This window comes from Argiope bruennichi, chromosome 1 (assembly GCF_947563725.1).
Source record: "Argiope bruennichi chromosome 1, qqArgBrue1.1, whole genome shotgun sequence".
NCBI lineage: Eukaryota > Metazoa > Arthropoda > Arachnida > Araneae > Araneidae > Argiope > Argiope bruennichi.
This window is the reverse complement of record NC_079151.1, coordinates 7,786,196-7,813,275: the sequence shown is the minus strand read 5'-3', so window position 1 is coordinate 7,813,275 and position 27,080 is coordinate 7,786,196. Positions and strand designations below refer to the sequence as shown.

General features: G+C 32.7%; 2 protein-coding genes across 3 annotated transcripts in view; one reads left to right on the top strand and one right to left on the bottom strand.

Moving 5' to 3' along the window:
- Nucleotides 1–27,080, top strand: part of LOC129962172 (helix-loop-helix protein 2-like) — a 49,951-nt gene that overhangs the window by 10,956 nt on the left and 11,915 nt on the right. The gene's annotated exons all lie outside the window — the stretch shown is intronic.
- LOC129962184 (toxin CSTX-20-like) lies at nucleotides 343–14,085 on the bottom strand. Its single transcript, XM_056075926.1, has 4 exons — nucleotides 13,968–14,085; nucleotides 5,617–5,725; nucleotides 1,672–1,781; nucleotides 343–453 (listed from the first exon to the last, which is right to left on the bottom strand). Exons 1-4 carry the CDS (start codon nucleotides 14,013–14,015, stop codon nucleotides 418–420), a joined length of 303 nt encoding a protein of 100 aa, XP_055931901.1. The 5' UTR covers nucleotides 14,016–14,085; the 3' UTR covers nucleotides 343–417.

The following is a 27,080-nucleotide window of genomic DNA, read 5'->3' as shown; positions in this document are numbered from 1 at the left end:
CAATAGCAACGTTTATACGGAGATCCTGTGCGATCAGCCTATAATCTCCAATCCTTAAGAAAGAACCTGTTGGAAGGTGACATAACAAACTTGATTTAACCTAATAATGTAGTGCAGAATGGATTAGATAATTTAAGTTATTTGTATTATAAGAAAAAAATAGCATTAAAGGAAAAAATAACATTTAAAAAAATTAGAAAAACATTTAATTAGAATAATAGGAGTAGTTGTTTAATAGTGGGAAGGCTATTAAGAAACCGTGACTGGTCAACAATTCGGTTTCACATCAGTCCGTCCACAGGAGAAGTGCATGCGATCAGATGAAAGCAAAGGAGTCTTGGAGGAGAAAAAAAGTAATTTTATTTCATCACAAAACTGTTCTTCTTTCATCCATTTTCATCACAAAAATGTTCTTCTTTAATTGCCGCAGCGGTCGTTGAGGAAGTTGACCACCTGCAAAATAAACGGATCATTTTAAACAAAACAGAACAGAAAGAAACAAATCACATGATTTCCATCTACATGTATGAATTCAACGGCACTTCCTGCGGGGATTTTTCTTAACACATTTCTTTTTGGTTTTGTCGGATGGCAGCGTTGCTAGATGCCGATTCCGACCTGTTTACAGTCCTGCCAATGCTGAACAGCACAAAATTTTATCCCTCTTTGCTGAGATGAAAACTCGAAATCGATTGTAAATTGATCCCACCATTTAATTTGCCAAAGAAAAGTTGCTCCAAATATAATCTCCATTGTTAAAATTGTTTGTTCTCATTTGAGAACCAATCAACGTTAGCAAAAACAATGAACAAGCAATTCAAAGTCTTTCAGGAATCGGTGGATATCAGACCAGCCTAGCTGGGTTTCATTTTATATAGCGATTTTTCATTTCAAGTTTATTTCACACATTATCATAAAATGTACAAAATAAAACCGGAAACCCGAGCAGCAGCCTCGCAACAACCGCACAATCGCCATTTTGAAAAATTGGACTACAAAGACTTTCAGGGAAACACTTGCCGCAAGCTCCATATAGATTATTGGCAGACGAAAAGCAGAATCGACAATATTCATGAAACTTCCGTATATCGACGGACATTTGATATTCCTGTCGACGAATTTCTTTCGGAATTTGATAGCAATCTCCAGTTTTCATGCAGGCCGCATATTCCATTTTATCTGCCTACTTCGTTGTATTTTGAATTAATGGTGTTCGCAGAAAAAAAGAGAAAATCGTATTGTAGAACGGCAGAGAGATAAAATTTTGTAATTTTATTCCAAAACTCAAGGACCAGTATCTCTCAATCTTTCTTTTCTTTTCTGTGATAATATTGCTTTGCATACCAAAAGTAAATGAATGAAAATCTCTTTATTTAATCGTAGATAAATATGTAAGGCATCTAATTCATTTTAGCCATCGCCTCTCTCTTACCGCAACCTGTGGAATGTACTTCCTTAGGTTTTATGAAAATTTAAAAAAGTAATGACTGAAATAAAAAAGAAAAGTCCCATACGTTTCCTTTAGTACAACAATAAAATACCATCGTTAAAAGTAGATAACTCGAAACTCGTGGAAACTAATGGGATAATAATTATAGTTATCCGAATTGTACTTATAGTTCCGAGGCACCCTGAATTGAAATATTAGATATTTAAATTTATATATCTCACTCCATTGTGGTCGGTTTCTTTCTCCGGTCGGCACTTGAGTCCTTCAGCGCAGGGGCAGGAGAACAGGTATTTTCCATCTTCCTGAGTCACCTCCGTCAAACAAGGGTCGCCTGAAAAAAAAAATATCCTAAGGATGTAACCTTATCACAAATAAACGGATGATTGAATACGTGAACAGCTCGTCATATGAAGATAAAACAGCAGCGTTTCCTAAGAAAGGGAAGAAATCAAAGATATTTGTTATGAATGACCTGAGCCGGTGTCCTGGCCTAGGGGTAGCGTGTCTTCCCCGTGATCTGGGCGTCCCGGGTTTGAGTCCTGGCTCAGGTATGGTTTTTCTCTACCCTGTGTCAACTTCATATGAGATAGAAGTCAGACTTCTGCCCTCGTGCACTCAGGGGCTTTTCCCTCAGAAGCTACTGTGCACTCGGCTTAAATCGCTGACAGTTCGTCAGCGGGCTTGCAAAGTGCCCTATGTAATAACAACATTAATGACCTGGGCGCAGTCAACGGGGGCAAAATATCGTCACGTTTCTTCCAATTGTCAAAGGCAAACAGGATTCACGGGCGAAAAAAATGATACTACACCTAGGTTGCCGGACCACTCTTAACTGGAAAACTCCATTGTGCTTGTTATGCGATTTACCTTTACCACGACACTTAAAATAACGGCATTAATGTAAAACCAGAATACCTAAACGTATTGCAAAAAAAAAACTTAATTTTTAAAAGAAATCAATAATTTCTAAGAATACCTTTTGATGTGATTTGTGTAGAGCAAAGCACTTCTCCATTTCCTCGAATCCTTCGTTGATTAAGAGTTCCTAAGAACATTCTGGTTTCAAATGATCGCGTAAACGTCAACAGGCTCAAATGTGGAAAATGACGATACGATTTAAGATATTTGTGTCAAATCCAGTTTGCTCGATCTGGGAATTGTTGGCTTGATTTATGTTTAGGCAAAAGACGAGGCACATATTTTGCATCAATACGAAGAGTCTTACACTTTTTTAGCGAAAATTTCTTTTTCTTTATGCTCCAAAACGCAATAATAATAATAATAATTTGCACGAATCAAGGCATGCACTTCTTCCTCGACGTGAGGCAGCTTTGCATTTGCTAGTTTAAAAGGTTCATAGTATTGGAAAAACCTTCTAAAACAATCCTCACCATAAACTTGTTGAAACATCTAATACGTTTCTTTAATGATTTAGTTAAAGAAATGTATTAGATGTATTAAATTCATTGCTCTTTTATTTTCTAAACCCAGACTACTGTGAAATAGCCAAAACACTGCTTCTTTCTGCAGCTTTCGATGAAACTGTAGGTGCAAGCTCAAGATGAATGCGGCACAATATCACTGCAATGGTAAATGGACGTATTAACAGAAGATAAAAGAAATCAATTGACTAAAATAAAAATAAAAAAAAACGACTTAGTACTAGTAAAGTTTTGCCATCTAAGAATTTAAAAAAAAAAAAAAACTACTACACTTTCTATTTTGGTTTATAATTTTAAAAGGCAATAAAATGTTGGAGTTGCTTAAAAGTTAGATAAAGAATGGAACCAAACACACATGAGCGGAATTTAAAATGAGCTCGGTATAATCATTCCATTAAAAAGCATCATAGTTCGTTTTACCTTTCAAGTAGATGGAAAGATTGTTCCTACTAACTAAGAAAAATCAAACATATGTGCATCTGTCTGTCAGCGGTCTCCAAGGAATCTCTCTTCAAGGCTGACCCTCTGAATTTCGAATTCAACACTAATGGATTTGCAGAGTGAGAACTTTCGAGGCGAGTTTTGGGTAGCTATAATTAATTAATAATTAAACAAAATTTTGTTATTTTTGTCGATTACTTGCGAAATTATTTCCATGAGAAATCGACTTTCTTACCATCTTAATTTTCAGGAAATATTATTCCAACGATACCGTGTTTATTTTTTTAATTTTTCCCCTTATTTTAAGAATAGTTTTTCATCATCACTTGTGAAACGTTTTTCTTTGTAGTAATGAAATTCTAATCAATTTGATTAATTAGAAAATTCACTCGATCACATTGTTTTCCCATTGTTAAATTTCTGATTTAAAAAAAAAGGGTACTTCTTTTGGATATTCGCTTTTATTTCACGAAAGACATTTATTGTGAAATTGGGTTCAGACAGCTGTTGTGTTAACCCGTATTGCAATTTCAATCGTAAAATACCGTGCCTAACTGAGAATAACAAACAAGGTCTCCAAATTCCATTTTGTTTCCTCCTTTCTCCAAAAAGTTCATTTTCTAACACGAAAATATTTTGTGAGAAAATGAAAATGTGAAAGTAAACGAAACAGTGAAAACTGGCGTTTATAAAACGAAAGAGAATTTGCAAATGAATAACTCGCAATGGCAAAGTCACCTGTTTTTTTAAAATTATTTATGACTCAATGTAAAATAATGAGTTAAATTTTGAGTGCCTTTGTATCTTCCGAAACACAGTACATTTTAATTGACGTCATTGCAGGTAGTTTAGTTAACCTGTTTTTATTCAAAAGAAGAAGAAAGTAATTTAATATATAACTAGTCGCCTTTGGTGACCAGCTTGTTCACCCAGATTGTTGACATTTTTAAGGTGGTTAATATGGAATGCATCATTTTTTGAATTAAACGATTTAGTCTACTGCAAATTAAAAACTGTACATGCAACAAAATGAAAGCGGAAGTGAAGATTTTACTTCATCTCACAATAATAATAATAATCTTTTTAAATGCTGATTTTAATATTGGCAAAAGCACACGAACGAGTTTTTAATGTTGTAATCAAAAGGTAATTTTTTTTTCGAATTTTAAGACAGCTACTATCTCACAAAAATTCAAAAACTATTTTTGTGAGATAATAGTTTTAAAAGATATGAATATCAAGTACCACAAGCAAATCCCAGCATCTGAGGACGATTCAACCTTTTTTTCAAGCACGATTCAATTTTGTTTGACGCCTGTTTCTGTAATTTTTAATTCTTTTACATCTTTTTTACCTCTGACTGGTGACGTGGCGAGTCCCCTACGAACCATTTCGAATAATATTTTGCAGCTTCATTAATTAGCTAAGCAAAGTTTGAAATAAGCGCAGCTGCGAAAACCTTCAATGAAGAGTTTGAAAGGTTCGTGTGACGGTTTTTTTTATATTTTGACTGTTGCTATTCAATAAGTAATAAGAGCGATTTCTTCGCTATGTAGTATTTCTTTGTATAAAGATATTTCTAAAATTAGAACTTTCAGAAATTGGTGCTCTAGCACAGCTGTGCCAAAGAATTGGATACCGATTCTAGAGTTTCTTTTTTTATGCCTGAAAATCAGTCAGTCATTTTGAGGTGTTTCGGCCTTTTGTAAACCAAGTTTTTCAGAAGACGACAAAGACAGAAATCACACGAATCGATAAGTGGCGAATAAGGTGGCCAATACGTTGCAGCAGGTTATTGTTTTCTTTTATCAGCTCTGGGAGGCTTTTGTCAGTTTCTGAATGTCGTAGATCATTTCGATTGGAAGAAGATTTTCACAGCATCATTGCCAATTTTCGGTTAAAAGCGGAAATATGGAAATAAATAGAAGTAACAGTAAAATTGAAAAAAAAAAAAAAAAAGTGGAAAGACAGCGTATAATTTCATTTCACGCCATCTCTCACTGCACGTATTGGTAATGACATCTAATAAGTCTTTGAGAAATGACTTCAATTCAACATCGTAATTTAGTTAAAATTGATACTATAAATGCATAATAAATTTCTTGATTTTATTTTTTTAGTTCTAGTTTTGAACACAGAAAAATAAACCAAAACTGAACGAGAGGAGAATTTTCTCAAATTGACTAAATGAAATCTCAGCCCAGCGTCTTCTGGTGGTCTCACACATTTTTTTTTTTTTTTTTTTGTACAAAGATTCTGTGACAAACTGAAAATGAAACTCACCTTTCTGCTTGAGCTTCGTGCATGTGGGGTCGGCGATGCGCAACAACTGGGAACAGCATTCGTCCGATGCGCAGTCTTCCTGCTTGCGGCACTTCTTGCTCTCGCACACCTGCGGAACGAAGCGGGTTTTCGTCACTTCCTCACACGTAAAGAAGTCATTAAAAAATTCGTTATTTGGAAGAATTTTTCCCGTTTCAGATCTCTTCAAATGAAAAGTAAAAATCAAGAATTTTAGCGAGATTCAGGCAAGAGTTTTTCGCAGAAGAGGATTTTACAAAATCGATTTTTATCTTAGCGATAAATTTTGCAGACTTAAAAAATTAAATATTTTTGAAATATGATACCACTTTCGGTAAACTTTATTTTCATTGAAAAGCTACATTACATGTAAGATATATTGCTGTACCAATAATTTTCGTAATTATTGAGAGAACGAAAAAGTTATTAATGTGAAAACAAGATGAATTTCAGCAATGAAAATGACCAAAAAAATTCGATAGATAAATTAATTTTTTAATGAATAATAGCAGATATATTACAATTTTCTTTTTAAAAGAAATTTGCACTATGAAACTGTAATTGAGGCCCTTCTTAACAACATTATTAGTTTGTAAGATTTTTCTTATAGAAAAGGTCAATATTAATTAAACCAAGCATCCGCCGCTCGTATTCCCTCGAATATGTTCAAAAACTTGCTTCGTTGCACTAAATTATTTTTCACACAATGACAAAGTGAAATGAAGTCAATCCTTTCGCAACTGAAATTCGAAAACATTTTCTTCCGGAATTTAGAAAGATCTGCTGTTCAACGTGTAAGCATTCAATTCCTTGTAAACAAAATTTTTGAAACCAATTTTGATACTAATTTTACTCATTCAGCTGAACAATTATTTCTCTTTGATAGAAATAATTAAAAAGAATTGTTTTAAGCATTGAACATCTAGATTAAATTTGTTTTTATTCGTAGAATGATAACTAATCTAAGGCTGTTATGATTGTGCCATTTGCGCTCACATTATAGGTTTAATGGAACTTAGTTACCTTGGCAATAAAACGAGCCGAGTTACCTTTGGCGAGCATCTAGAGGGACTATAGAAAATGATAAGAGATGATGGAGAGTTCTTTCCCACGGTAAAACTAGAAATCGTCCTTTACGAACTCGAGAAACATCTTTGAAATTTTATCTCTTGATTTGATATTCGACATGCCTGTTCTTTTTTTTTTTTTTTTTTTTTTTTTTTTTAATTTCTTTCTTTGCCTTGACCTGAATTTCAATATGAATAACAATATTACAATTTTTTAAACATCAAAAGTAAAGCCATCATCTGTGTATAATGGATGTCAATATCGACAATGCCTTAAGAAAGCAGTTACATGCCGCTGGTTTAATGAAAAATCCGAAGAGTAAAAGCGAAATCCAAAACTATTCGCTCCGAAATTAGTTAGTCTTGTAAGTCAAATGTAGCTAAGACAGACATCAAGAAGCAAGCAGCAAAGATTAAAAGGAGAATTCTGAGATTTATGAATCCATCTGAAAAATATATCAGGAGGAAACGAAGTGTCTCTTCTTTTTCAATGTGAATATGACCGACACGACTCTTTGCAAATTACAAATTTAAACAGCACTCATGATTTTAAAAATCTACGCTGTGAGATAATTGATAAATGTTTCGATTGCAAGAAATGCTTTCAATGTACACACCATAATGTAAACCGAATAATCGTACAATTTTTATAATTCGGAAATTAGAGCTGCTTTTCATACACCTCTAAATGCATGACAAGAAATGTTAAATTATCTTCAATATTCAGAATTTTTAACAATCAAAACAAAATAATTATTGTCAGTTGAGATATGCACCGTTAAATGTATTACAGAACAAGAAAAAAAATCATTTAATCCTTCAAATGTATGATTTAAAATCACGTATTTTATGCAACATGAGAATTTGTATAAATAATTTTAAATTTACAAAGAAAAAGACAAAAGAGATAATTATTTGTCTACAGAAATGTATAAACTTATTTAACTCTCCTATCAGTTAGTAAATATATTCTTTATATGGACGTTCTTTTACAAAGGAAGTTATTTCTTATGAATGAAAATGATTCATTTGTTTTTCCTTTTAACAATCAAATGTATGATAGACAATGTTTCAAAAATATTTCAAATGCGAACTTTTAATTTGAATACTTCAAGCGCCTCATTTGTTGTATATGCGTCAACTTTATCTTTGATTTAGTCTGATAAAAATATAGATTTCTCTTCCAAAGTAACCCCCGGGGGGTACCTTGAAATGAGGATGAGATGCTTCCGGCATGGTGGTTGGATCTCGCAACCCTGGAGGGTACACAAATAGGTGGGGGATCTGACTCCTCCCATCGATGATGGGACGTACTTCCTTCGGGGAGGGTTGTACCGTTGCCGGTGATGGCCCTTAGGACTCAACCACAGTTCCCTCCAGTGTTGCTGTTGCGGCGGTCCGGTCATTCAGTTTTATAGTTTAAAACCTTGGGCCTTCGGGCGGGTCGGAGAGTCAGATGTATGGCTTCTTTTCCAAAGTAAATGTTTTTTTACTTAGTTTTTTTACCAATGCATTTTCATTAACACTTGAATTCACTTTAAAATTTTGATGCTTTGATGACGAAAATTAAAAATATAAATATAATTACAGTATTTAATTAGTCAGTATATTAAACAATTCAAAGCTGTAATTTATTCTAATTACTGAAAAATAAATTCATTTAATTTTTTTACTTATTGAAGTGTAGTCAAATAGAATTTGAAATAAACTTTTAAAGGTAGACGCTAAAAGCCATATGCATATATCAAATTTTAGAACAGCGAGCATCTGTAATAAAAAAGGTATCAAAAAAGATAATAATAATTTTAAATACATCATTTTAACAGGAGTAAAATTGTACTCACATTTAATTAAACCGGATAGATAATACTAAAGAAAATGAATGAATAAATGAATTGCTTCGATTCTGCCAACATTAGAAAAAAAAGAAAAGCTAATACCGCTGTTATGCGGGAAATGTCATATTATCTCTGATACATATTGCATGTTTTCTGAAAAAAATAAATCGCAAAGAGTTCAAGAAAATAATTGTCTAAAGAGGGCGTTTTTGCGTAAGAAATTTGAAACTTGTGAGTTAGAACGAATTTTGAATTTTTGCCCTGTAACGAGACATATGCCTTGGCTTTAAATTCTAGTTTCACTGATACAACCATATAAATTAACAATTTTTTTAATTTAATTGGTCGATAAATAGAATGGTTAGAGCATTCCACAAAATTATCATTCGATAAGGCTTCGTTTCTTTCTTAATTCTATTCGGTTTCTTAAGAAGGAAGTTTGTTGTTTTAGAAATGCGTGATTTAAAAGGTATATTTTTTAAAACAGCAAAAATAAGGGAAGTTTACCGCATTCAAATCACCTAAGAATTTTTTTAATGAAATAGAATGATAATGCGTAATGAAGCAGATTAATAACAATAACCTTAGCAATGAAGTAGCAGAAGAATTTTTTTATATTCAGTTATCTTTAAAAATTGAATAAACTTTTTGAGAAAAACACTTTAACGCAGAATGAAACATAGAATATTAAAATCATGTGTATGATTATTCAATCAAAGAAAATAGTTCATCATATTACTTAACTATTATTTTAAAAATTCAATGAAGCAAAATATTCTCTGGTTTTCAAATTCGCACCAGTACATAAAATTTGAATTCAAGTTCGACATTTTATGAACAATATCATTTTTTTTTCTTTTATTCATTTGCTCCTCAATTTTCATTCAAAAACAAACAGACTTATTTTTTGTTCTGTTTGAACCAATATTTTGATGTGTTTCATACCTCTTTATTGGATCTTTTTGCTTTAGTTGATTTCAGTTCCAATTTATAAGGGCTGATAGTTTTTGTAGCTGCTTTTTGGGTGAGATAATAATCCCCTTGACTGGATCGTCAAATTCAAGCAATGATTTGATGTCCAATCTGAGCAAATTTTCAACAAACTCAAAATATTCACCTAACCTTATCTTTAAAGTATCTGAATAAAATCATTATAGCTAACTGAAGTAAAAAAAAATGACCACTTTGAGGATATAGCATGTTTTACTGCTTGCCTTAATAGGAAGGTAACTACTTGGATTGATAGCTCAAGGAATATCATTCCTTTCTCAAAAAGCATGAATATCGATATTTAAATATAAATACTTGCTCCTAAATACAACTGAGCCGCGCTTTCACGAAAAAATTATTCCAGAATGCACGCTTATACAGCTATAAAATAAATATAATTTTACGGCTTCATTATTTTACTACAAAGGCCCAACGAATACGATGATCCAAGTGTGGTAATTATTTCCTTTTTGAACAAGAAATTCAGTAAAGTAAAACAGAGAACAAAATAGAAAGCAATTTTGAAATGATATGCTATTTCCCTAGCTAGCAAACATATAGAACAAATTGAAAATTAGCATGGGAACACTGGCAATGTTTTTAAGAAAACATGTCGTAAGAGGCCACCAGTTTATCTGCGAATAAAGCTTTAGCGATTGATTTTAGATCTGAAAATCAAGCATTTCAAAGAAATACGTACAGATATTGCAATTATCTATCGACTGCAGGTAAGAGGGATAAAATATTTAAATATGACAGTAAATGAATCAGAACCGAATAAAATGTACGTTAAATATGCTTTCCAACTTAGAACAAAATGAAATAATAGAGAATGGAATTTGAAAGAATTTCAGTGGTTTTTAATATGAAAATATTAAATTATTAAATGATTAAAAATATTTTTTTTCTTAAAATTAAACAGCTTTTATTATTAATATTATTAATATGAAATATAAATATTTTAATCAGTATTCTTATTATTTTCCAGAAAAGTTGAATTTAATGCAATTTGTTTGAATAATTTCAGAGTAAAAAATACATTCAAAACATGTTTTAGTGTTGATTTCTGAAATATATATAAAAAAAATATTCAATTAACAATTAATCTAAACATTTCTTAAAATCTTTAAATAAAATGCAATTGTGTCAAAGAGGCGGCCGAGGGGAGGAGCGGGACAAGGTGGGAAAGCAAAATTTCTCTCTCTAATATAGTTATATTTCATCCTTTCAAAATAATTAATTTTACATTTAATTAAAGGAAATTAAGTACTATTTAGCTTTTTTTATATTCAGATACTAAATCTTTCTTTCATTGTTAAGAATTTACTGTAAATCAAACTTAACAGTAAATCTTAACAGTAAAAAATATAGTTATATTTCATTGCAGTATACAGATAGAAACAGATTGCGCCGGAATGACGTTGCACGCTGAATGAAAAAATGCATGCTCTGATCATGGAAATTGTAGAAAATGAATGTAGAAACTAAATTCAAAAAGTTTTATAAAAGAAAATTTTTAGAAATCCAGAATAGTAAACCAATATTCGATGTTTTCGCCAAGAATCGATATTCCCCTATCTAAAATAATTTTTATACGAACTGCAAGAATTCAGGAAATGTATTTCGAATCTGAGGCGAATAAGCGCGGGTGCACAGCAAAAGGTTACTATACTTCGGATACGAACAAAATAGAATGCGGGAAAGATACAAAGATGCTGTTGTTATTTCTTAATAAGGTTGGAGAAAGTATTTTGTAAATATAGTATGTACAAACTTACTGTTGTATGTAAAATGTATTTGTGAAAATGAGCTACTTAAACATCATATTTCCCATTATTTCCTTTTCAATGTATATTTAGGATTTAAAAAAAATCATTGAATTTTATTTAAAAACAATTAGAAGTTAAATACGAACTCCCCTATCGTCATTTTTAAGCACATGTTCTTGTGATTAAGCACTTTTTTCATTCGAAGCTGTTGCAAGCTAATATTCCTCTCAAAAAATGAGTTTTATCCTCTCAGTTGCATGTTTTGGTTTTTCTTAACCCCTTCATATGCAATGACGTGTCTGAATCACGCAGTGAGTTAATAAAGCATTCAATCCACGTATTTTTAATTTTTAATCTGAAATTAAGTGAAATTTTGCATATTAAGCAATTTAAAATGTAGAAAACACTTGAAAACGCGTCATTACTTCAAATGCCTTTATATTATTCTAGGAATTAAAGCAATAATAATTGTCCCAAATGTGCCATCTAATTAATGAGTTAAGTAAATTCGTATGTCAAGGGGTTAAGTGTTATATATGAATATTTTATGAATAATTATTTTAATCACTTAATCAAGGCATCTTTATTTAAAATCTATTAAAAATTTATAAGCACCTGAAATTATATAGATTTTGCCCCGAATAAGAAACGAAAAAGAAAATTAAAAAAATATATATATACGTTTCCCGATAACACAGTTGTAATACTGAATGTAGAATGTGAAGAATTTAGGTAGTAACTTATTTAATAAATTTAGTGCATACTTGGATAAGTTCTTTTAGTCTAACTAAAAAGCTACAATATCACACATATTTATTTTTTATTAATTGAAGTCGGCAGTATTTCTTTATAGTAATAATTGCAACCTGTAAATTAGATTGCAAAAAAACAACCCAGATATTTTATTGTTAAATTAACTTAATTTATAGTTATGCATATTCCAGTGATTAATAAAAAGTTCTCATAATTTGGCTACCACAAAGTAATTTTTTTAGCGTGCATATTGCATAAAAGTGTCGAGAGAAAAGAGTGTTCTATTAAATTTAGCTTAATCGTTAAATAGATTTTAGTCAGAGAATTCACACAGTAAATTCTCTCAATAAATAAAATAAACTTACCAATTCGTTGCCGTGGAAGTAATAATTAGATAAATAAAATGACGATTAATTTTAGAACTATTATTCATTGAATTATGAATTAGAGCAAACAACTTTATCACCCTATTTATACATAATATAAAAGCGTATTTCCCTAATAACTCCACTTGCAGGTTATCGAAATACTCGATGAAAATAATTTTTTTCCCTTAAAACCTATGATAATATCTTAGCCGAAAGACAAATATTAATCGGCAAAAATGCGAACGTCTTATTCATTTGTCAGCTTATTGAATATTCTGCTAAATATAGTGCAAATTATAAGCTGAATGAACAACATTTAAATCTGGAAATTTGCGGACATAACTTCTTTGACATCCATCGCATTGCTTTCATAGTAGGCCGATCAAAACTTGTTTGCAAAATGCGGCAACTTATTGATCTACCACTTTATTGATAGTCAAATCGTTTTAACTGTTACTAGGATATTTCGACTGCTTACAATACATAAACTTAAAGGTAATTTTTAAATTATTCGAGAATGTGCAGCTCTCCACAACCATCCTGAAGCGGTGAAGACTGGCAACTCCCCTTGCTAAAGCCGCTTCTGCATATAGTACTAGTTAATGAGGGAGAGCAAATTCTGACACACAAACCCTTCTACGCGCATTCAGATTTCATATTCACAATGAAAAATTATGTATGATGCTAGGAAAATCACAACTCGATGAACGACTTAATACTTAGGATTTAAAACTATTAATTATCTATATGCAATATCTCGTTTAAAAAATTGGTACTGAATTAAGAAAACTGAATATCGATATTATCAGAATTTTTGACTGTCCGGATTTTGATCCTGCCCAAATTTCAATGAATAGAGGTTTGGTGAACAGTTCCAAATGAGAAATATTTTGGAGGCAAAAATATCCAATCACTCTAAGCTATAAAAAAAGGACGCAAGTAACGCAAAAATTTCATGGCTAATACTCTTTACTGGCTAATGATTCACTGCAGTTCTTCTCCACTTGAGTCATTTAAAACCTAATGCATTAAATAATTTGCTTCCCTTATCGTCAGTCTGAAGACGGTTCATTCTTGTAAGAAGAATTCGCGGAGTTGCTTTCTTCTACTATGCTGATACGACAATGCAGTAGAGAGATTCGAATACATAGTTTGAATTGTTTCCCATCGAGCTTAAAATATCTACACCTTTGATGCGAAGATAATATCGAAATTTTATTTTCTATCGTTTAATTTTTGAGTTGTCGAGTTCATATGCACATAAATAGACAGATAAACGCATATACAGTCAACATTTTAGTGGAAGAGGCTCAAAATCTTACACAGATTTAGAAACAAGGAACGAAGCCAGATTCCAAACTGCATCCCTCTAGCAAAACAAATGAGATGAATGAAAATTCGCGAGTGATTCTATCAAATTTTATACCCAACAGAGGATTGCCCACTCAATGCACGCAAAAAAAAAAAAAAAAAAAAAAAAAAAAGGAGAGAAAATAGTTTAAATGACTTTTGAAAATTTCATTAAGGATCGGAAACGGAAGGACTTACGGCGAGTGCGGCGCCCAGGACAAAAACAACCAGAAAGATAGTCTTCATGTTGGAAAATGGAGACGAAGACTCGAATTCTCCTATGTAAGGGCCGACGGCGTGGGAGTGGATCCAGCATGCATGCAGATAAGTTCAGGGAACAGATCTCTCCGTTCTCACACTGATAAGAGAAATCGAAAATTCACTTATCTTTCCTAAACCACTGATTTACTCTAAAGAGTGTTAGAAAAAATCATGCAATAATTCATTCCATTGCTTCTTTCTCAAACACAAAAAGAAATTTCTGCAGTCGTCAGGAGATTCCACCCTCAGATTTAAATGCACATCTGTGTTTCTGATTTTTCCTTGACCGAAAAACATAATGTCGAAATCATAACTGCAAATATAATAATAATGCGATTTCTAAATTGAAGAAATTCGGTATGTGATTTGCATTGACATCAAAAATACAGATTTTTATCCAATTTTGCGTAAAATTTGTATAGGGAAAGTCTGTCTGTCTATCAAGTGCGCATGTTACTACGAGCACGCAACATGCATATAGATGATATTTTGCACATAATTTTATCATCAATATTGTGGATACGTTTAAAAATCAGTATCAGTGCTATGAAAGTCTTAATGACCTGCCAGTTTGTCTATTTGCATTCATGTGAAGCACTCACTCAAAATCACTGTGAATTAAATAAACAGAACTCGTTCTTAACACTAAAATTGTTGATGAGTATTAATTTTGTTTTCAACTGAAAGAAAAGAAGGCGTTAGAGTACACGAATAGCTTTTTTCTTCTTTCACTCTATCGTCAAACACAAAACCTGTCAAATTTATATTAAGATACAAGCCGAGGGCAAGCGCTGCGTTTTTTTAGGAAAGCTGCGAGGAGCTCCAACAATTTGAAAGAGGAAACGAACTGTTAGATGACGGTATACGTTTGTGACATCACCAACACAATTTATATATTACAAAAATCAGAATCTTTCAGTTTTCCATTGTTGAAATTTCTGTTTTAGTATAAGTGCGTTAACTTCCTACTTGTTTTTACAAATTTTTATTCGACTAGAATTGTTTCAGATTAGTAAAAATGAATTTTGTTATCATTTATCATCTACTTTATGTTGTGCTAGAATTTTGAAAATTGTATTCACTTGTACATTCTCAATGGCAATATGACAACATATTACTACGGAAATCAAATTCAGCTGAGCTCGAACAAGTTCGCTTGTATGGTGAGTGCATGGTGACACACAGTCAGCAGGTCTCATTTACAACTTACGAAGTTTATTAACATGATGACAGGAACACACAGATGACAAAAACAATGCACAGCAGCAGTTACAACAAACAGCAGCCACAATTAGTAATCGGTAGTAAACAACAATCGCAGCACACAAAGCGGCCAGGCAGAACCCAGCAGGAAGACAGAATCCATGTAGATATTCACTAAGGTCTCTCCAAACATCTGCTATTCTCCACTGGGTCTTCACTTTAACTGTACCCAACTGTCGATTTTCTACTATATGAATGACTATTCAACACATAAACTCGATACTGATTCAATATTTCTCTCCAAGACTCGGCTGAAACCACTAATCGCTTGAGTTCCCCTCAACGCTTGCGCTTCGATGGACCGATTCAATTCATTCGTCGCTGACTCACTATACGATTAACTTCGGCTAAGACAGCCGGCCTTTTATAGCTTCCGGAGCAGGACAGAGAAAGTTATAGAAGAATCAAATATAACTCGCCTCCTATTGGTCCTATCGACAAAATTCCAGAATATTCTAGTATCATTCCTTTTGTCGCCAAAGGTCGTCAAGTTTATCGCCAAGACCGGAGGTCACTGATCTATGGAGCATAATAAAAAACTGTTGAGAGAATAAAGAACTTTAAGGCACTTTTTCAGCACCTTAGTATGCATAAAAACATATATGCACAAAACTGCGTATTTTCTGAGCAAAGGTTTTTTTTTTATAATATTGCATAGTTTTTATTGAAATAAAGTTTAAAAATTAATTTTAAATGTTTATTGTTTAAACTTTAATATTTAATTCTCTATTTGCACAATATCTTCTATTGTAAAAATACGCCCTTTTGGGTTTGCCAAAAACATAAAAATGAAAAAAAAAAAATTAACTATAAACTAAGCTAACTTTTATAAAATTAACAATAAAGAATCTGTGATCTTTTTCAACATTTCTTAAAATTAATAAGTGACCAATTCAGATAGATAGATCGATACAATTTTTCTGAAATGGTCGATAATGATGCAGAAGCACAGCACGAGCAAACATTTTGCATTTGATTTTTATGTAAGTAACGACAAATAAAATTCAACATGGCTGGGCTGGAGAGAGTCATTTTCTTCCTCTACTCACTCATTCCAATTAGTAACTTTAACTCTAACTCATTCCTATTAAACTTAAGAACTGCAGCATTTCTAATGGCTCTCATCATACGACTGGCAAAACTGCCATGAAATCTAAGATGGAACAATGCCCTGCTCTGAACTAGTTTTTTAGATAATCTTTAATAGAAAATAATAGCATCGTTCATAAACGATCAGAGTAAAAGGAAATTATCTTATCGCCTCTTACTTCTAAAATTTGATAAAAGCCTCTTTGGATCGTTTAATGTTCAAAAACTTTAATGAAAACTTGTTTTTTAATTTATAAGCAAAAATTCTTATATATAAAAACATCGTGAGTTATTTTTCCAGTCATCGTCTCTAACTACGCAGGACTTGGTGGGTGAGAAACACCACCCAAAACTTTTCAATTTCTTAAAAGATATTCGCTTTCTTATGTGTATAAGATACATTTTTATCTTGGATAAACTTAATCCTTTTTTCAATTGCGCTCTTTTTATTAACTTTGTAATTTTTTACCAGTTGTATCTTATTTTCATATTTTGAGGCATTTTCTTATGTTTATAGTTTCATTGAACTTGTGTTTTCATTTTTAAATATTACCCTTGTTGCTGGATATGATTTATTCTTAACCACATGTATGGCGCAGTTTAGCCAAGATGGGCGCTTGTGCATTAAACCTCACAAACGAAACCAAACCACATTACAGTAGGAACGTCATTTATATTTTACGAAGAAACGAAAATGCTTTAACAAATCCTAGTTTCCATAAATAACGCTCACAAATGCATAAAGTAAAAAAAAAAAAAAAAATCAGCTTTGTAGTTAGAAGGAAAACGGAAATAAATCAGCCAGAGCGTCTCCCAAAACTCGCTCGCGTATGACTAGGAAGTACCTTTTGTAACATTGGCGCACATACTAGTTAACATTTATGAGTGATTCTTATCACGTGTTCCTTGGCAAGTGTTTTGGAGATTCATCTCTGGCATGCGATTGAAAGTATCTGAAAAGCGAATTTCGATTTTAGAAGCATTCTTCCCAATGGATCAAAACAAAAATTTAGCTCAAAACTAGACTTGTAGTCACAAAATGACATACCAAATTTGATATGTTGAAGTCACTGCAATTTTGAGTTGTCGCCTTTACTGCTGCAAAAAATACAGACCAACACACGCTGAATCCCTCGTAGGATTTGGCTCAAAATTTGATAGTTGTGTATACTATGCTATTAGATGTTAAATCTGTGCGCCGAATTTTATCTATCCAACTCTCTTCGTTTCGATGTTATCATGCTAACTTACATTCGAACAGCCGGACAGACAAATAGGCTTTTTCTAAACGGGTGTTGCTCAAAATTTGATCGAAATCTACAAATTTCGTGTAAAGATCGTATACCAAATTTCATCCGTCTAGTTTTTGTGTTATCTATGTCACAGACAGACATTTTCCGAAAATGTGTCTTTCGCATTCCATTCGGATTCGTCAAAATTTAGAACTCGAATTTTTTGACGATTGCAGTACTTTTTTTTTTACTAACTTTGCACACGAGAAATTAAAAATGCCAATTGAAGCAGTTCTAAAAAAAGGATTTCTTGAAGTCAATTTGAGCCAGTATTTCGCCTTGGCTTCAAAATGTAACAAAACTCATCAAGTGGAGAATTTTATTCAATGAACTGCTTTAAAACTTTTTAAGTTTAGAATAAAAGCGCAGGAAAACATTTTTATTTTATTTTATTATTACATCTTCCAATAGCTGCAAAATAATGTAATTCAATGATTCGAAGAAGCAATGATATTATTTTGAATTTCATTAAAATAAAAATTATTTTTGTAAACTGTGTTCCAAACTAATTTTTCTGAAATTATTAAGAATAAAAAAAAGAAAATTATTTAGATAAAAAATGTTATCATTGAAAAGCCAATTTTTTAACCTTTAAAACGGTATTAAAATAATTCTTGTGCGATAATATGCTTTTATGTTATGATGGAAACATGTTAAAATTCAGTTTTTTTTTTTACTTCGAATTAAAAGTTTTAGAAATCCTTTCTTAGTCTTACTTCCCAAATTTCATGCTTATAATTTCAATGGCTTTATGCAGGACGTTGCCCAGTACAAACCTTTATATACTAAAACAGATTTCACTGGGAAAAAATCTCTGTAAGGATTATAAAAAGAAAAGAAGAGAAAAATCGTTATAAAAAAATCTAAACTCTAAAGATACAAATTTTTTAAAACATTTTTTTTTCTTTTATCTTTAACATTTTTTAAGTACCAGATCCAACATTACCCCCCCCCTCAATCAAGACAAATTGGGTGAGATTGGCCCAACAAATAAAATTTTTCAAATGGATGGGGACATCCAATAAACACCACAAAAGATATCAGAACAACTGGAAATGAAAGGTTTCAAGTTAAAATTTCATCAGGCTAGATTTTACGCAATTGACTAACGTAATTACATACTGGAATTAATTACAATTCAATATCCTGCAGTTGAATACCTGTAATAGGTCGTTCAAGCGATTGCTCCATATTAAAGAGAATGATGATCGAATCTGTTACTGTTTTTATAGAGCTTTTCCTACTCTCGATATATCTTTTTGGCGCACCAAATTCATCCTGCCGTCTTCTTATTTTCCGTTGATCGGATCAATCTGCATATTCTTCTTTAACAACACATAAAAGTTTAAATGTATGCAAACCACGCATAATTTAAATAAATTTTTTAACATTTAAAGCAATAAAAATTAAAGTTCGAATGTTTTTCGATTCGCAATAAGTATGACACAGTATGTATTTTATACTGCCCATTCTGGATAACTATTGAAGTATTTTAATAAATGGCAATGCGCATTGTTGAAGAAAAAGGGAGTTAAAAAGAAAAAAAGAATCACTAAGCGTAATCTAAATACGTGCTGGAATCACTGGATTCCTTTTTTGACTTCTTCCCCCCCCCTTTTTTTTTTGGTTCTCTTTTTCGATACATCCGGTAAACAAGCCTGTACGAACATGATTTCGAATTATCATATTTAATTTGTGGGAAAATAAAACGAAATGTAAGGCTTCCTCCGCTCTTCATGAGAATATTCAACACTTTTTTAAGAAACTTTTCTGAAAATTAAGCCCTTTTAAGGTGCTTAGAACTGGTTTTCACGCCTACGCACACTGTGATCAGGCATCCATTGTTTTACGGTCAATGGAGCTGATCGTCAAACGGTCTCTGCCATGATGGAATTGACTGCGTCGGGAAGCAACATTAGAGATTTGTAACAATATTACATAATATATGTATATATCTGCTACATCGTATTTTCAAAATTGAATCACCAGTTAATCAATAAATTTAATCAGGTTTTTTTACCCATATCAATGGTGAGCTCGATAGTAAATTTATGTAAAAGGCGAATTCAAATAAACAATAATTAATACAGAAACAATTTCGACTTTTGGTACTGTAATATCTGTTCAATAACAATTCTGTTATTTAAAGCCTTATATATGTACGTAAAAACAACTTGTTCTCCTCTAGGTTAATGTCGGCGCTGCCGAGCTTTTTTAATTCTTATTTCTCATCAGAAAAATTAATAAGGCAAAGACTGCCCTTTTTGTAAATAAATGTAAACGAAAATAATTGGCATGACACCATATTTAAATTTTTTGACAACATTTAATTTGCGTAGGACGAAACATAACATATAAGAACACTATTACAAAATTTAGTACGTTAACATCATAGAATTTTCGAACATCCAACCACCTTCTCTCGGCCCCGTCTCTCCCGCCGTCCTTCTTCTCCACCCTCTTCCCTTCAGTTCGTTTTCTGGTTCTAATCATCCGCAGCGCCCTCACACGCCGCCCCTAAGAGAAAAACTGGTCTTCAAACGGCAAAAGTTTTTCTCTGATTCCTTTGGACAAAGTTAATAACATATAAGGAAAAATAACTAAACGAAATAAGAACATCTCATCCACATATTGAAATAACATTGAAAGCTCCGAATATATATATATATATGAAAAATAATTAAACGAAATATGAACATAGCATACATATATTAAATAAAAATGAATACATATATTGAAAACAATTAAACACAATAAGAATATAGCGTACATATGTTGAAATAAAAACTGAACAAAACATACATTAACACAATGGATATTGAGAACTAATTTTAACATGAAAAAGAACTAATGTTTAGTTTGTAGACGAGATAAAGCATCAGCGTCTTTGTTTAAGATTCCAGGACGATGAGTAATTTTGTAACTCCATCGTTGCAAAGCCAATGCCCACCTAGTTAATTTAGGGCTTTTTGGAGTTTTTTCAATTAAGTATTTTAATGGATTATGATCAGTTACGATTTCTACCGTAGTTCCATGCAACCATTTATCAAATTTTTTAAATCCAAACAAAATAGCATAAGCTTCCTTTTCAATAGTTGACCAATTTTTTTGAGTTTTGTTAAATTTTTGGCTTACAAATGCGATGGGTTTATAATTTCCCTTTCCATCTTTTTGGGTTAGACAACAACCAACTGCATAGTCAGAAGCGTCTGAGTGAATTTCGAAAGGTTTACCAAAATCAGGGGCATTTAACGCTGTCGCCTCACATAAAGCTTTCTTTAATCTAAAAAACGATTCTTCTTCGCGTTTTCCCCAATTTACATCTCCTGATTTTTTCCCTTTGGTTAGTTCAGTTAGAGGAGTTGCAATTTCCGCATAATTAGGAATATATGATCGATAAAAACCCATTAGTCCTAACACAGATCTTACTTCCTTTTTCGTCTTTGGCCTTTCTAGTCGTTTTATTGCCGCAATTTTTTCCTCGTCTGGTGCATGCTTACCTCCTCCTATCTTATGGCCTAAAAATTGTAGTTCTCGGGCCGCGAAAGTGCAATTTTTTAAATTTTACAGAAACCCTGTCTTTTCTAATTCCTGCAATACCTTTCTCAGATGAATTAAATGTTCGCTCCATGTTTTGGAGTACACTATTATATCGTCAATGTAAGCTTGAGCATAACTAGAATGGTTTCGAAGAACACTATTCATTATTTTTTGGAATGTACCCGATGCTCCCGATAGACCAAAAGGCATAACCTTCCACTGATATACTCCGTTATGAGTGGAAAAAGCTGTTAAAATTTTGTTCTCATCATTCATTTTAATTTGGTAATATCCCTTTAGCAAATCTAGACAAGATAACCATTGAGCCATCCCCGCAGTAAAAACTAATTCTTGTGTATCTTTCATGGGGTAATTAGGAACTTTTGTTACAGCATTAAGGGCTCTATAGTCAAAACACATTCGAATGGATGCGTCCTTCTTTGCCACACATACTATAGGATATGTAATGTCTGCATTCGAAGGTTCAATCAAGTGTAAGTCCAACAGTTCTTTCACTTGTCTGTCCACCTCTGCTCTATAAGACATTGGAACACTGTAGGAATGCGGTTTCCGTCTAGTAATATTGGGCAAAAGTTCAATCACGTGCTCCCCTATTGCAACTGGTTGCACTGGTCTTTTGAATAAGGGTTGAAATTCTTTTAATAATTTCTCCAATTCTGTCTGCTGCGTAGTTGATAAGTCAGGTGAGGCTACGGATTTTACTTCCTGCCAAAAGCAGTCTTCTTTCAATGGAGTATTTTCGATGTCACCAAATTCTTCTTCCCCTTCAAATATGACGTTCACACTTCCGGAGCTAGCAATAAATTCTCTCATTTTATTTTGATGCACATGCCTCAGACTACCATCAGGCATCTTCACTAAAAATGAATGTTCATTCTTTCGTGATTCGATGGTACATGGACCTTGCCGTCTAGCTAAAAGCTTGTTTCTAGAATCAGGTAATAGAACAATTACCTTGTCTCCTGGATTAAAGACTTTCTTCGTAGATCTCAAATTGTAATAACGAGCCATTCTTTCTTGCTGCACTGTTGAAATCAATTTTGCTTTCTCAGCTGCGTCTTCTAGCTGCTTCTTAAGCTTTTCCATGTAAAGAGGTACTGGAGTAGTATCCAACTGCAAACCCTCTTCATCTGCAACCCAAGTGTTCCTCAGAATAGATAAGGGTCCTTCTGGTTTTCGTCCATATAACAACTGAAAAGGTGCTACGCCGGTCGTGCTGTTGGGGACTTCTCGATAGGCCCACAAAATGAATGGTATTTTTGTATGCCATGTACGTGGCTCTTCCAAAATGACATGATGTAGCATGTGCTTTAACGTCTGATTAAATCTTTCTACCAGCCCATTCGACTCTGGATGCAATGGTGTCGAAAATCTTGGGCTGGATCCCACTCTTTTTCAAACTCTTGTGTCAAACTAGCATTGAAATTAGTCCCATTGTCTGATGCTATTATATTAGGCACACCTGTCCGCATGAAGATGTTTAACAGTGCTTCACATGTAGCTTTGGCAGTTAAACTGGTCAGTGGTACTGCCTCAGCCCATCTCGTGTGTTGGTCAACTAGACATAATATATATCTGTGACCTTTTGCACTTGGCGGATCTATAGGTCCAATGATATCGATGTTTACAACTTGGAACGGCAATTCTGGTCTTGCCACAGGAGTAATTGGTACTCTGTCCTTTTGATTTATTCGCCTTGTCAACTGACACTCTTTGCACTGTTGACAAAAAGCTCTGACATCTTTGGATATTCCATGCCAGTAAAAAGAATACCTTATTCTTTCAGCAGTTTTTCTTGCGCCCATGTGATCTCCAAATACCGAACAGTGAGCTAAATTTAGAACTTCAAGTCTACGCTTCTTAGGCAAAACTAGCTGAGCAACGGACTCCCCTAAAACTTTTTCTTTGTGAAACAAAAATTTATTATGAAAATAATATCCTCCGGACTTTTCATTTGCACATTTTCTAGCATATTCCAAATTTGGACAATCCACTTGATCTTTAAGAAATTCGTCCGACCTTGATAGTTCTTTAGCATTCTTTTCTGAATTTTCCACAGAAAATGCCCTTATTTCTTCATTTCCCAAGACTGGGTTATCATCACTTGTTTCATCGACGATTTCTCTATCTTTAATTGTCTTCGGTTCTGTGTCCTTTTCGGAAATATCAACGAAATAATTTTCTAGAACACCCTGCAGCTTGTCCCTTATTTCTGGGGGCAACAGTACATCATCCACCAGAGTAGGAGCAACTGCACACAGCACTTCTTGGTGAATCATGTTCCCGTCTTCGCCAACGATGACACCCATTGGAATATTGACAAGAGAACATTTCTCTGCTGGACCAAAAATGCCTTTTATATAAATTGAAGCCTTATCTTCAACAGGAAAATCAGTCAATATATCTCTTCTGACTACGGTTATTTCAGTACCAGAATCAATTAAAGCTGTTGCAGGCTTTCCATTCACACTTATACGTATCTTTTCTAGATTACAAAGACCTTTATCAAGAGAAGGTCGTCTGTGAGACATCACTTTAGCCACTACTGCCGTTTCCTTAGTTACCGGTTCTGGGTCCACGACAGTTCTGTGAACATTTGCCTTTCTTCTACTATCTTGATCTGAGTTCGTCTTTAAAAGTTTGGGACAGAACTTTTTTACGTGACCATCCGCTCCACAGAAATAGCAGGTAAACTTTGGACGGTTTTTCGGTTCGTATCTATTCCGTGTGAAACCTTTATCTTGCTTCATCTGTTTAGGACTATTATTATAGTCTCTGTTATCACGGCTAAAGGCGTTATTTCTAACATTTACTTGTTGATGTGCCTTGGGATTTGGATTCGACGGTCTCCGATAAGTTTTTCGAATACACTCGTACTCGTCTAGCTTGCCTGCTAAATCTTGGGGTTTGACTAATGTCCCCCATACGTCAACAAAATGGTCACGAACCTGTTGTGGAACTCTCTTCTTTACTTGATCCGTAATGATCAAATCTTTCAGTCCCTCCAAATCTGAGACATTCAAAGCACTTATCCAGCCTTGAAAGTAATTTGTAACTTCATAAATGAAATCTTTCCAACTCTTCTCTGGATTTCTTTGGTGCTGAACAAATTTCTGCCGAAAACCTTCAGCATTCAATTTAAACTTCTTCATCAAGATTTCCTTCACATGTTCAAAATTAAAAAATTCTTCTTCTGGAATTCTTGCGATCAGTTCCACTATCTCTGCAGGCATGAGAGGTATTAAACATGACACCCAGTTTTCCTCATCAATTTTCAACCTCTTGACTTGTCTCTCAAACAATGACATATATAAGACAATGTCACATTCTTTTTCGTCGAATTTTGGCATGGACTTGGAAATTTCAATCTGCGGATTGATATGAAATTGTCCACCACTAGCTGAACTAGCATTAGATGCAGCCATTCCTGCTTCTATTTTTTTCTTTTCCAATTCAAATTCCATCTCTCGCTTCCTTGCTTCCATCTCCATCTGCAATTTCAACTCGTTATCTTTCTTTGTTGCTTCCATCTGCAATTTCAACTCTTGTTCCTTTCTTGTAGAGATTATTGTTTCTAGTAAAGTTTTGACAAATTCTTCTTCATAGACCTGACTGCCAGTAATTAATGTTTTTAGCCCATATACTGTCATATCAGATTTCGGTTCCTCCCCCATTTCAGTTGCCAACACTATAAGATCACATTTGATACCCTTTGCCAAAAACGCCATTATTAAATAATAATTCTGACCCGAAAATAGAAATTTACCCCGTTTCTTTTAAATTATACAAATACTTTTTTGTTGTTTTAAAAACGCGCACCAAGAATTCTGTTACTGCGGAGATACTCTTTACAATATTGAAAAAAAAAAAAAAATACTCAAATGAAAATAAAGTAAAATAATAATAATTGCTAACAACATTATCTTGATAATTTTTAAATTCATAAAACTTATTTTAACAATCTAAAATGCAAGTACATGTTCCAAACAATTTCTGTTTTATTTGAAAACATTTCTTAAAATATTAAACATAAAATGGTTTATGCACTTGCGACAAACTTTTTATAATGTAAAACAAATTAACTTTTAACAACTTTTGCTGTCGTTCTATTTCACAACAATAAAATATAATCTCTAATACAACACTCCCTTTATACTTATATCAATAAAAAAGAAAATGCAAAAGTAATAAATCTTCCATTAATAAAGATCATTCATATTAAAATATTAAACCAGAATTATTTATTTGAGCTATAGTCAAATGTTAAGAAACAATAACTGAAAGAATTTAGTACATAAACAATCATAAAATGAAGAGAGTATTAGAATGCTTTCCCGAATAACAGCAAATAGTATTAATTCTAAGAAATATCCTTTTAATAAAAAAAAACACAAATGGCATAAATTAGATGATAAAAAAAAACCCATAAATCTACTCTTTCCTTTTACTTATTTCTTGTTTTTTTTTTTTTTTTTTTTTTTTTTTAACGGCCGTCAACAGGATTCATAAAACAAGAATGATTTATCCGGAACACCGGAAATACGTATATCAATCAGAAAAGTATTATTTTAAAAATATCTTTCGTTCGGAATCGAAACGAAAGTGTTACTGGTAATTATTTTTCAACTAAAATACAGAATTATCAAGCACAAAATTCGATTAAACATATCACTTATTTACTAGAATACAGAATAATCAAGCATAAAATTCAATTAAAAATATCACTTATTTAAGACAACAATCAAAATAAATTCTTTAATGTCCAGAATATCTGAAAACAGAACATAAATATCAAAACAAGTGAAACAAAATCTCGTAGAGCTTATTATTGTATTTTCCAAGAATTAATTCGTTGCAATGTTTATGGAACAATTACTTTATTATATATTTAAAAAAATATATCAAAAGAACAACAGTTTTATTCTTATAAAAATAAAAAAAAAATTATAATAAAATGCTATACAATTATTTATGACAGCATTCACCCTTTCAAAACGAAACGATAGTGTCAACAGTTGTTCAGCTCATTTCTTGATAGAAATAAATTTTTAACTCAGCATGTTTTAGTTTTATTTCTCTAAAAGGTACAATAATCAACTTTCTTTTTTTTTTTTACTCTCTTTATTTTACTGACGTAAACTATAATTAATCATCGTAACCACTGACGCGGTATTATCACTGACGTAACAAATCAAATGGCAAGTTCCGGCGGAACAAAGTATAAACTATAATAAATTAATACTTATTTGTGCTGTAAAGATATATTAAAAACATGTTAGAAAGTGACACAACATGCAGAAGTTAGAAATCTGAATATCACTGGCGTGATACAACAACTTATATTCCTGACGGAACAAAATCACTGGCGTGATACAACAAATTATATTCCTGACGGAACAAAACTATATCTTTACATGCGCACCAAATCAGTAAACATTTAGCTTACCTGAGTTCCTTTAGCTACTGCCGTAACTTCCCTCATCACATACCTGGATTCGTTGGGTTACCTCGATTTCCTTCTGGATTAAAAGAAAAGATAATAGACACCTTCATTAATCCAGATCCCGTTCGCTGCCACCAAGATGTCGGCGCTGCCGAGCTTTTTTAATTCTTATTTCTCATCAGAAAAATTAATAAGGCAAAGACTGCCCTTTTTGTAAATAAATGTAAACGAAAATAATTGGCATGACACCATATTTAAATTTTTTGACAACATTTAATTGACGTAGGACGAAACATAACATATAAGAACACTATTACAAAATTTAGTACGTTAACATCATAGAACTTTCGAACATCCAACCACCTTCTCTCGGCCCCGTCTCTCCCGCCGTCCTTCTTCTCC

Excerpts from the sequence above, each read along its gene's own strand:
- LOC129962184 (XM_056075926.1), bottom strand. The coding sequence starts at position 14,015 with ATGAAGACTATCTTTCTGGTTGTTTTTGTCCTGGGCGCCGCACTCGCC. Across the intron at positions 1,782-5,616 it reads CACGAAGCTCAAGCAGAAAG|GCGACCCTTGTTTGACGGAG; the intron begins GTGAGTTTCATT and ends TTTTTTTTTCAG. Across the intron at positions 454-1,671 it reads AAGAAACCGACCACAATGGA|GTGGTCAACTTCCTCAACGA; the intron begins GTGAGATATATA and ends TTTATTTTGCAG.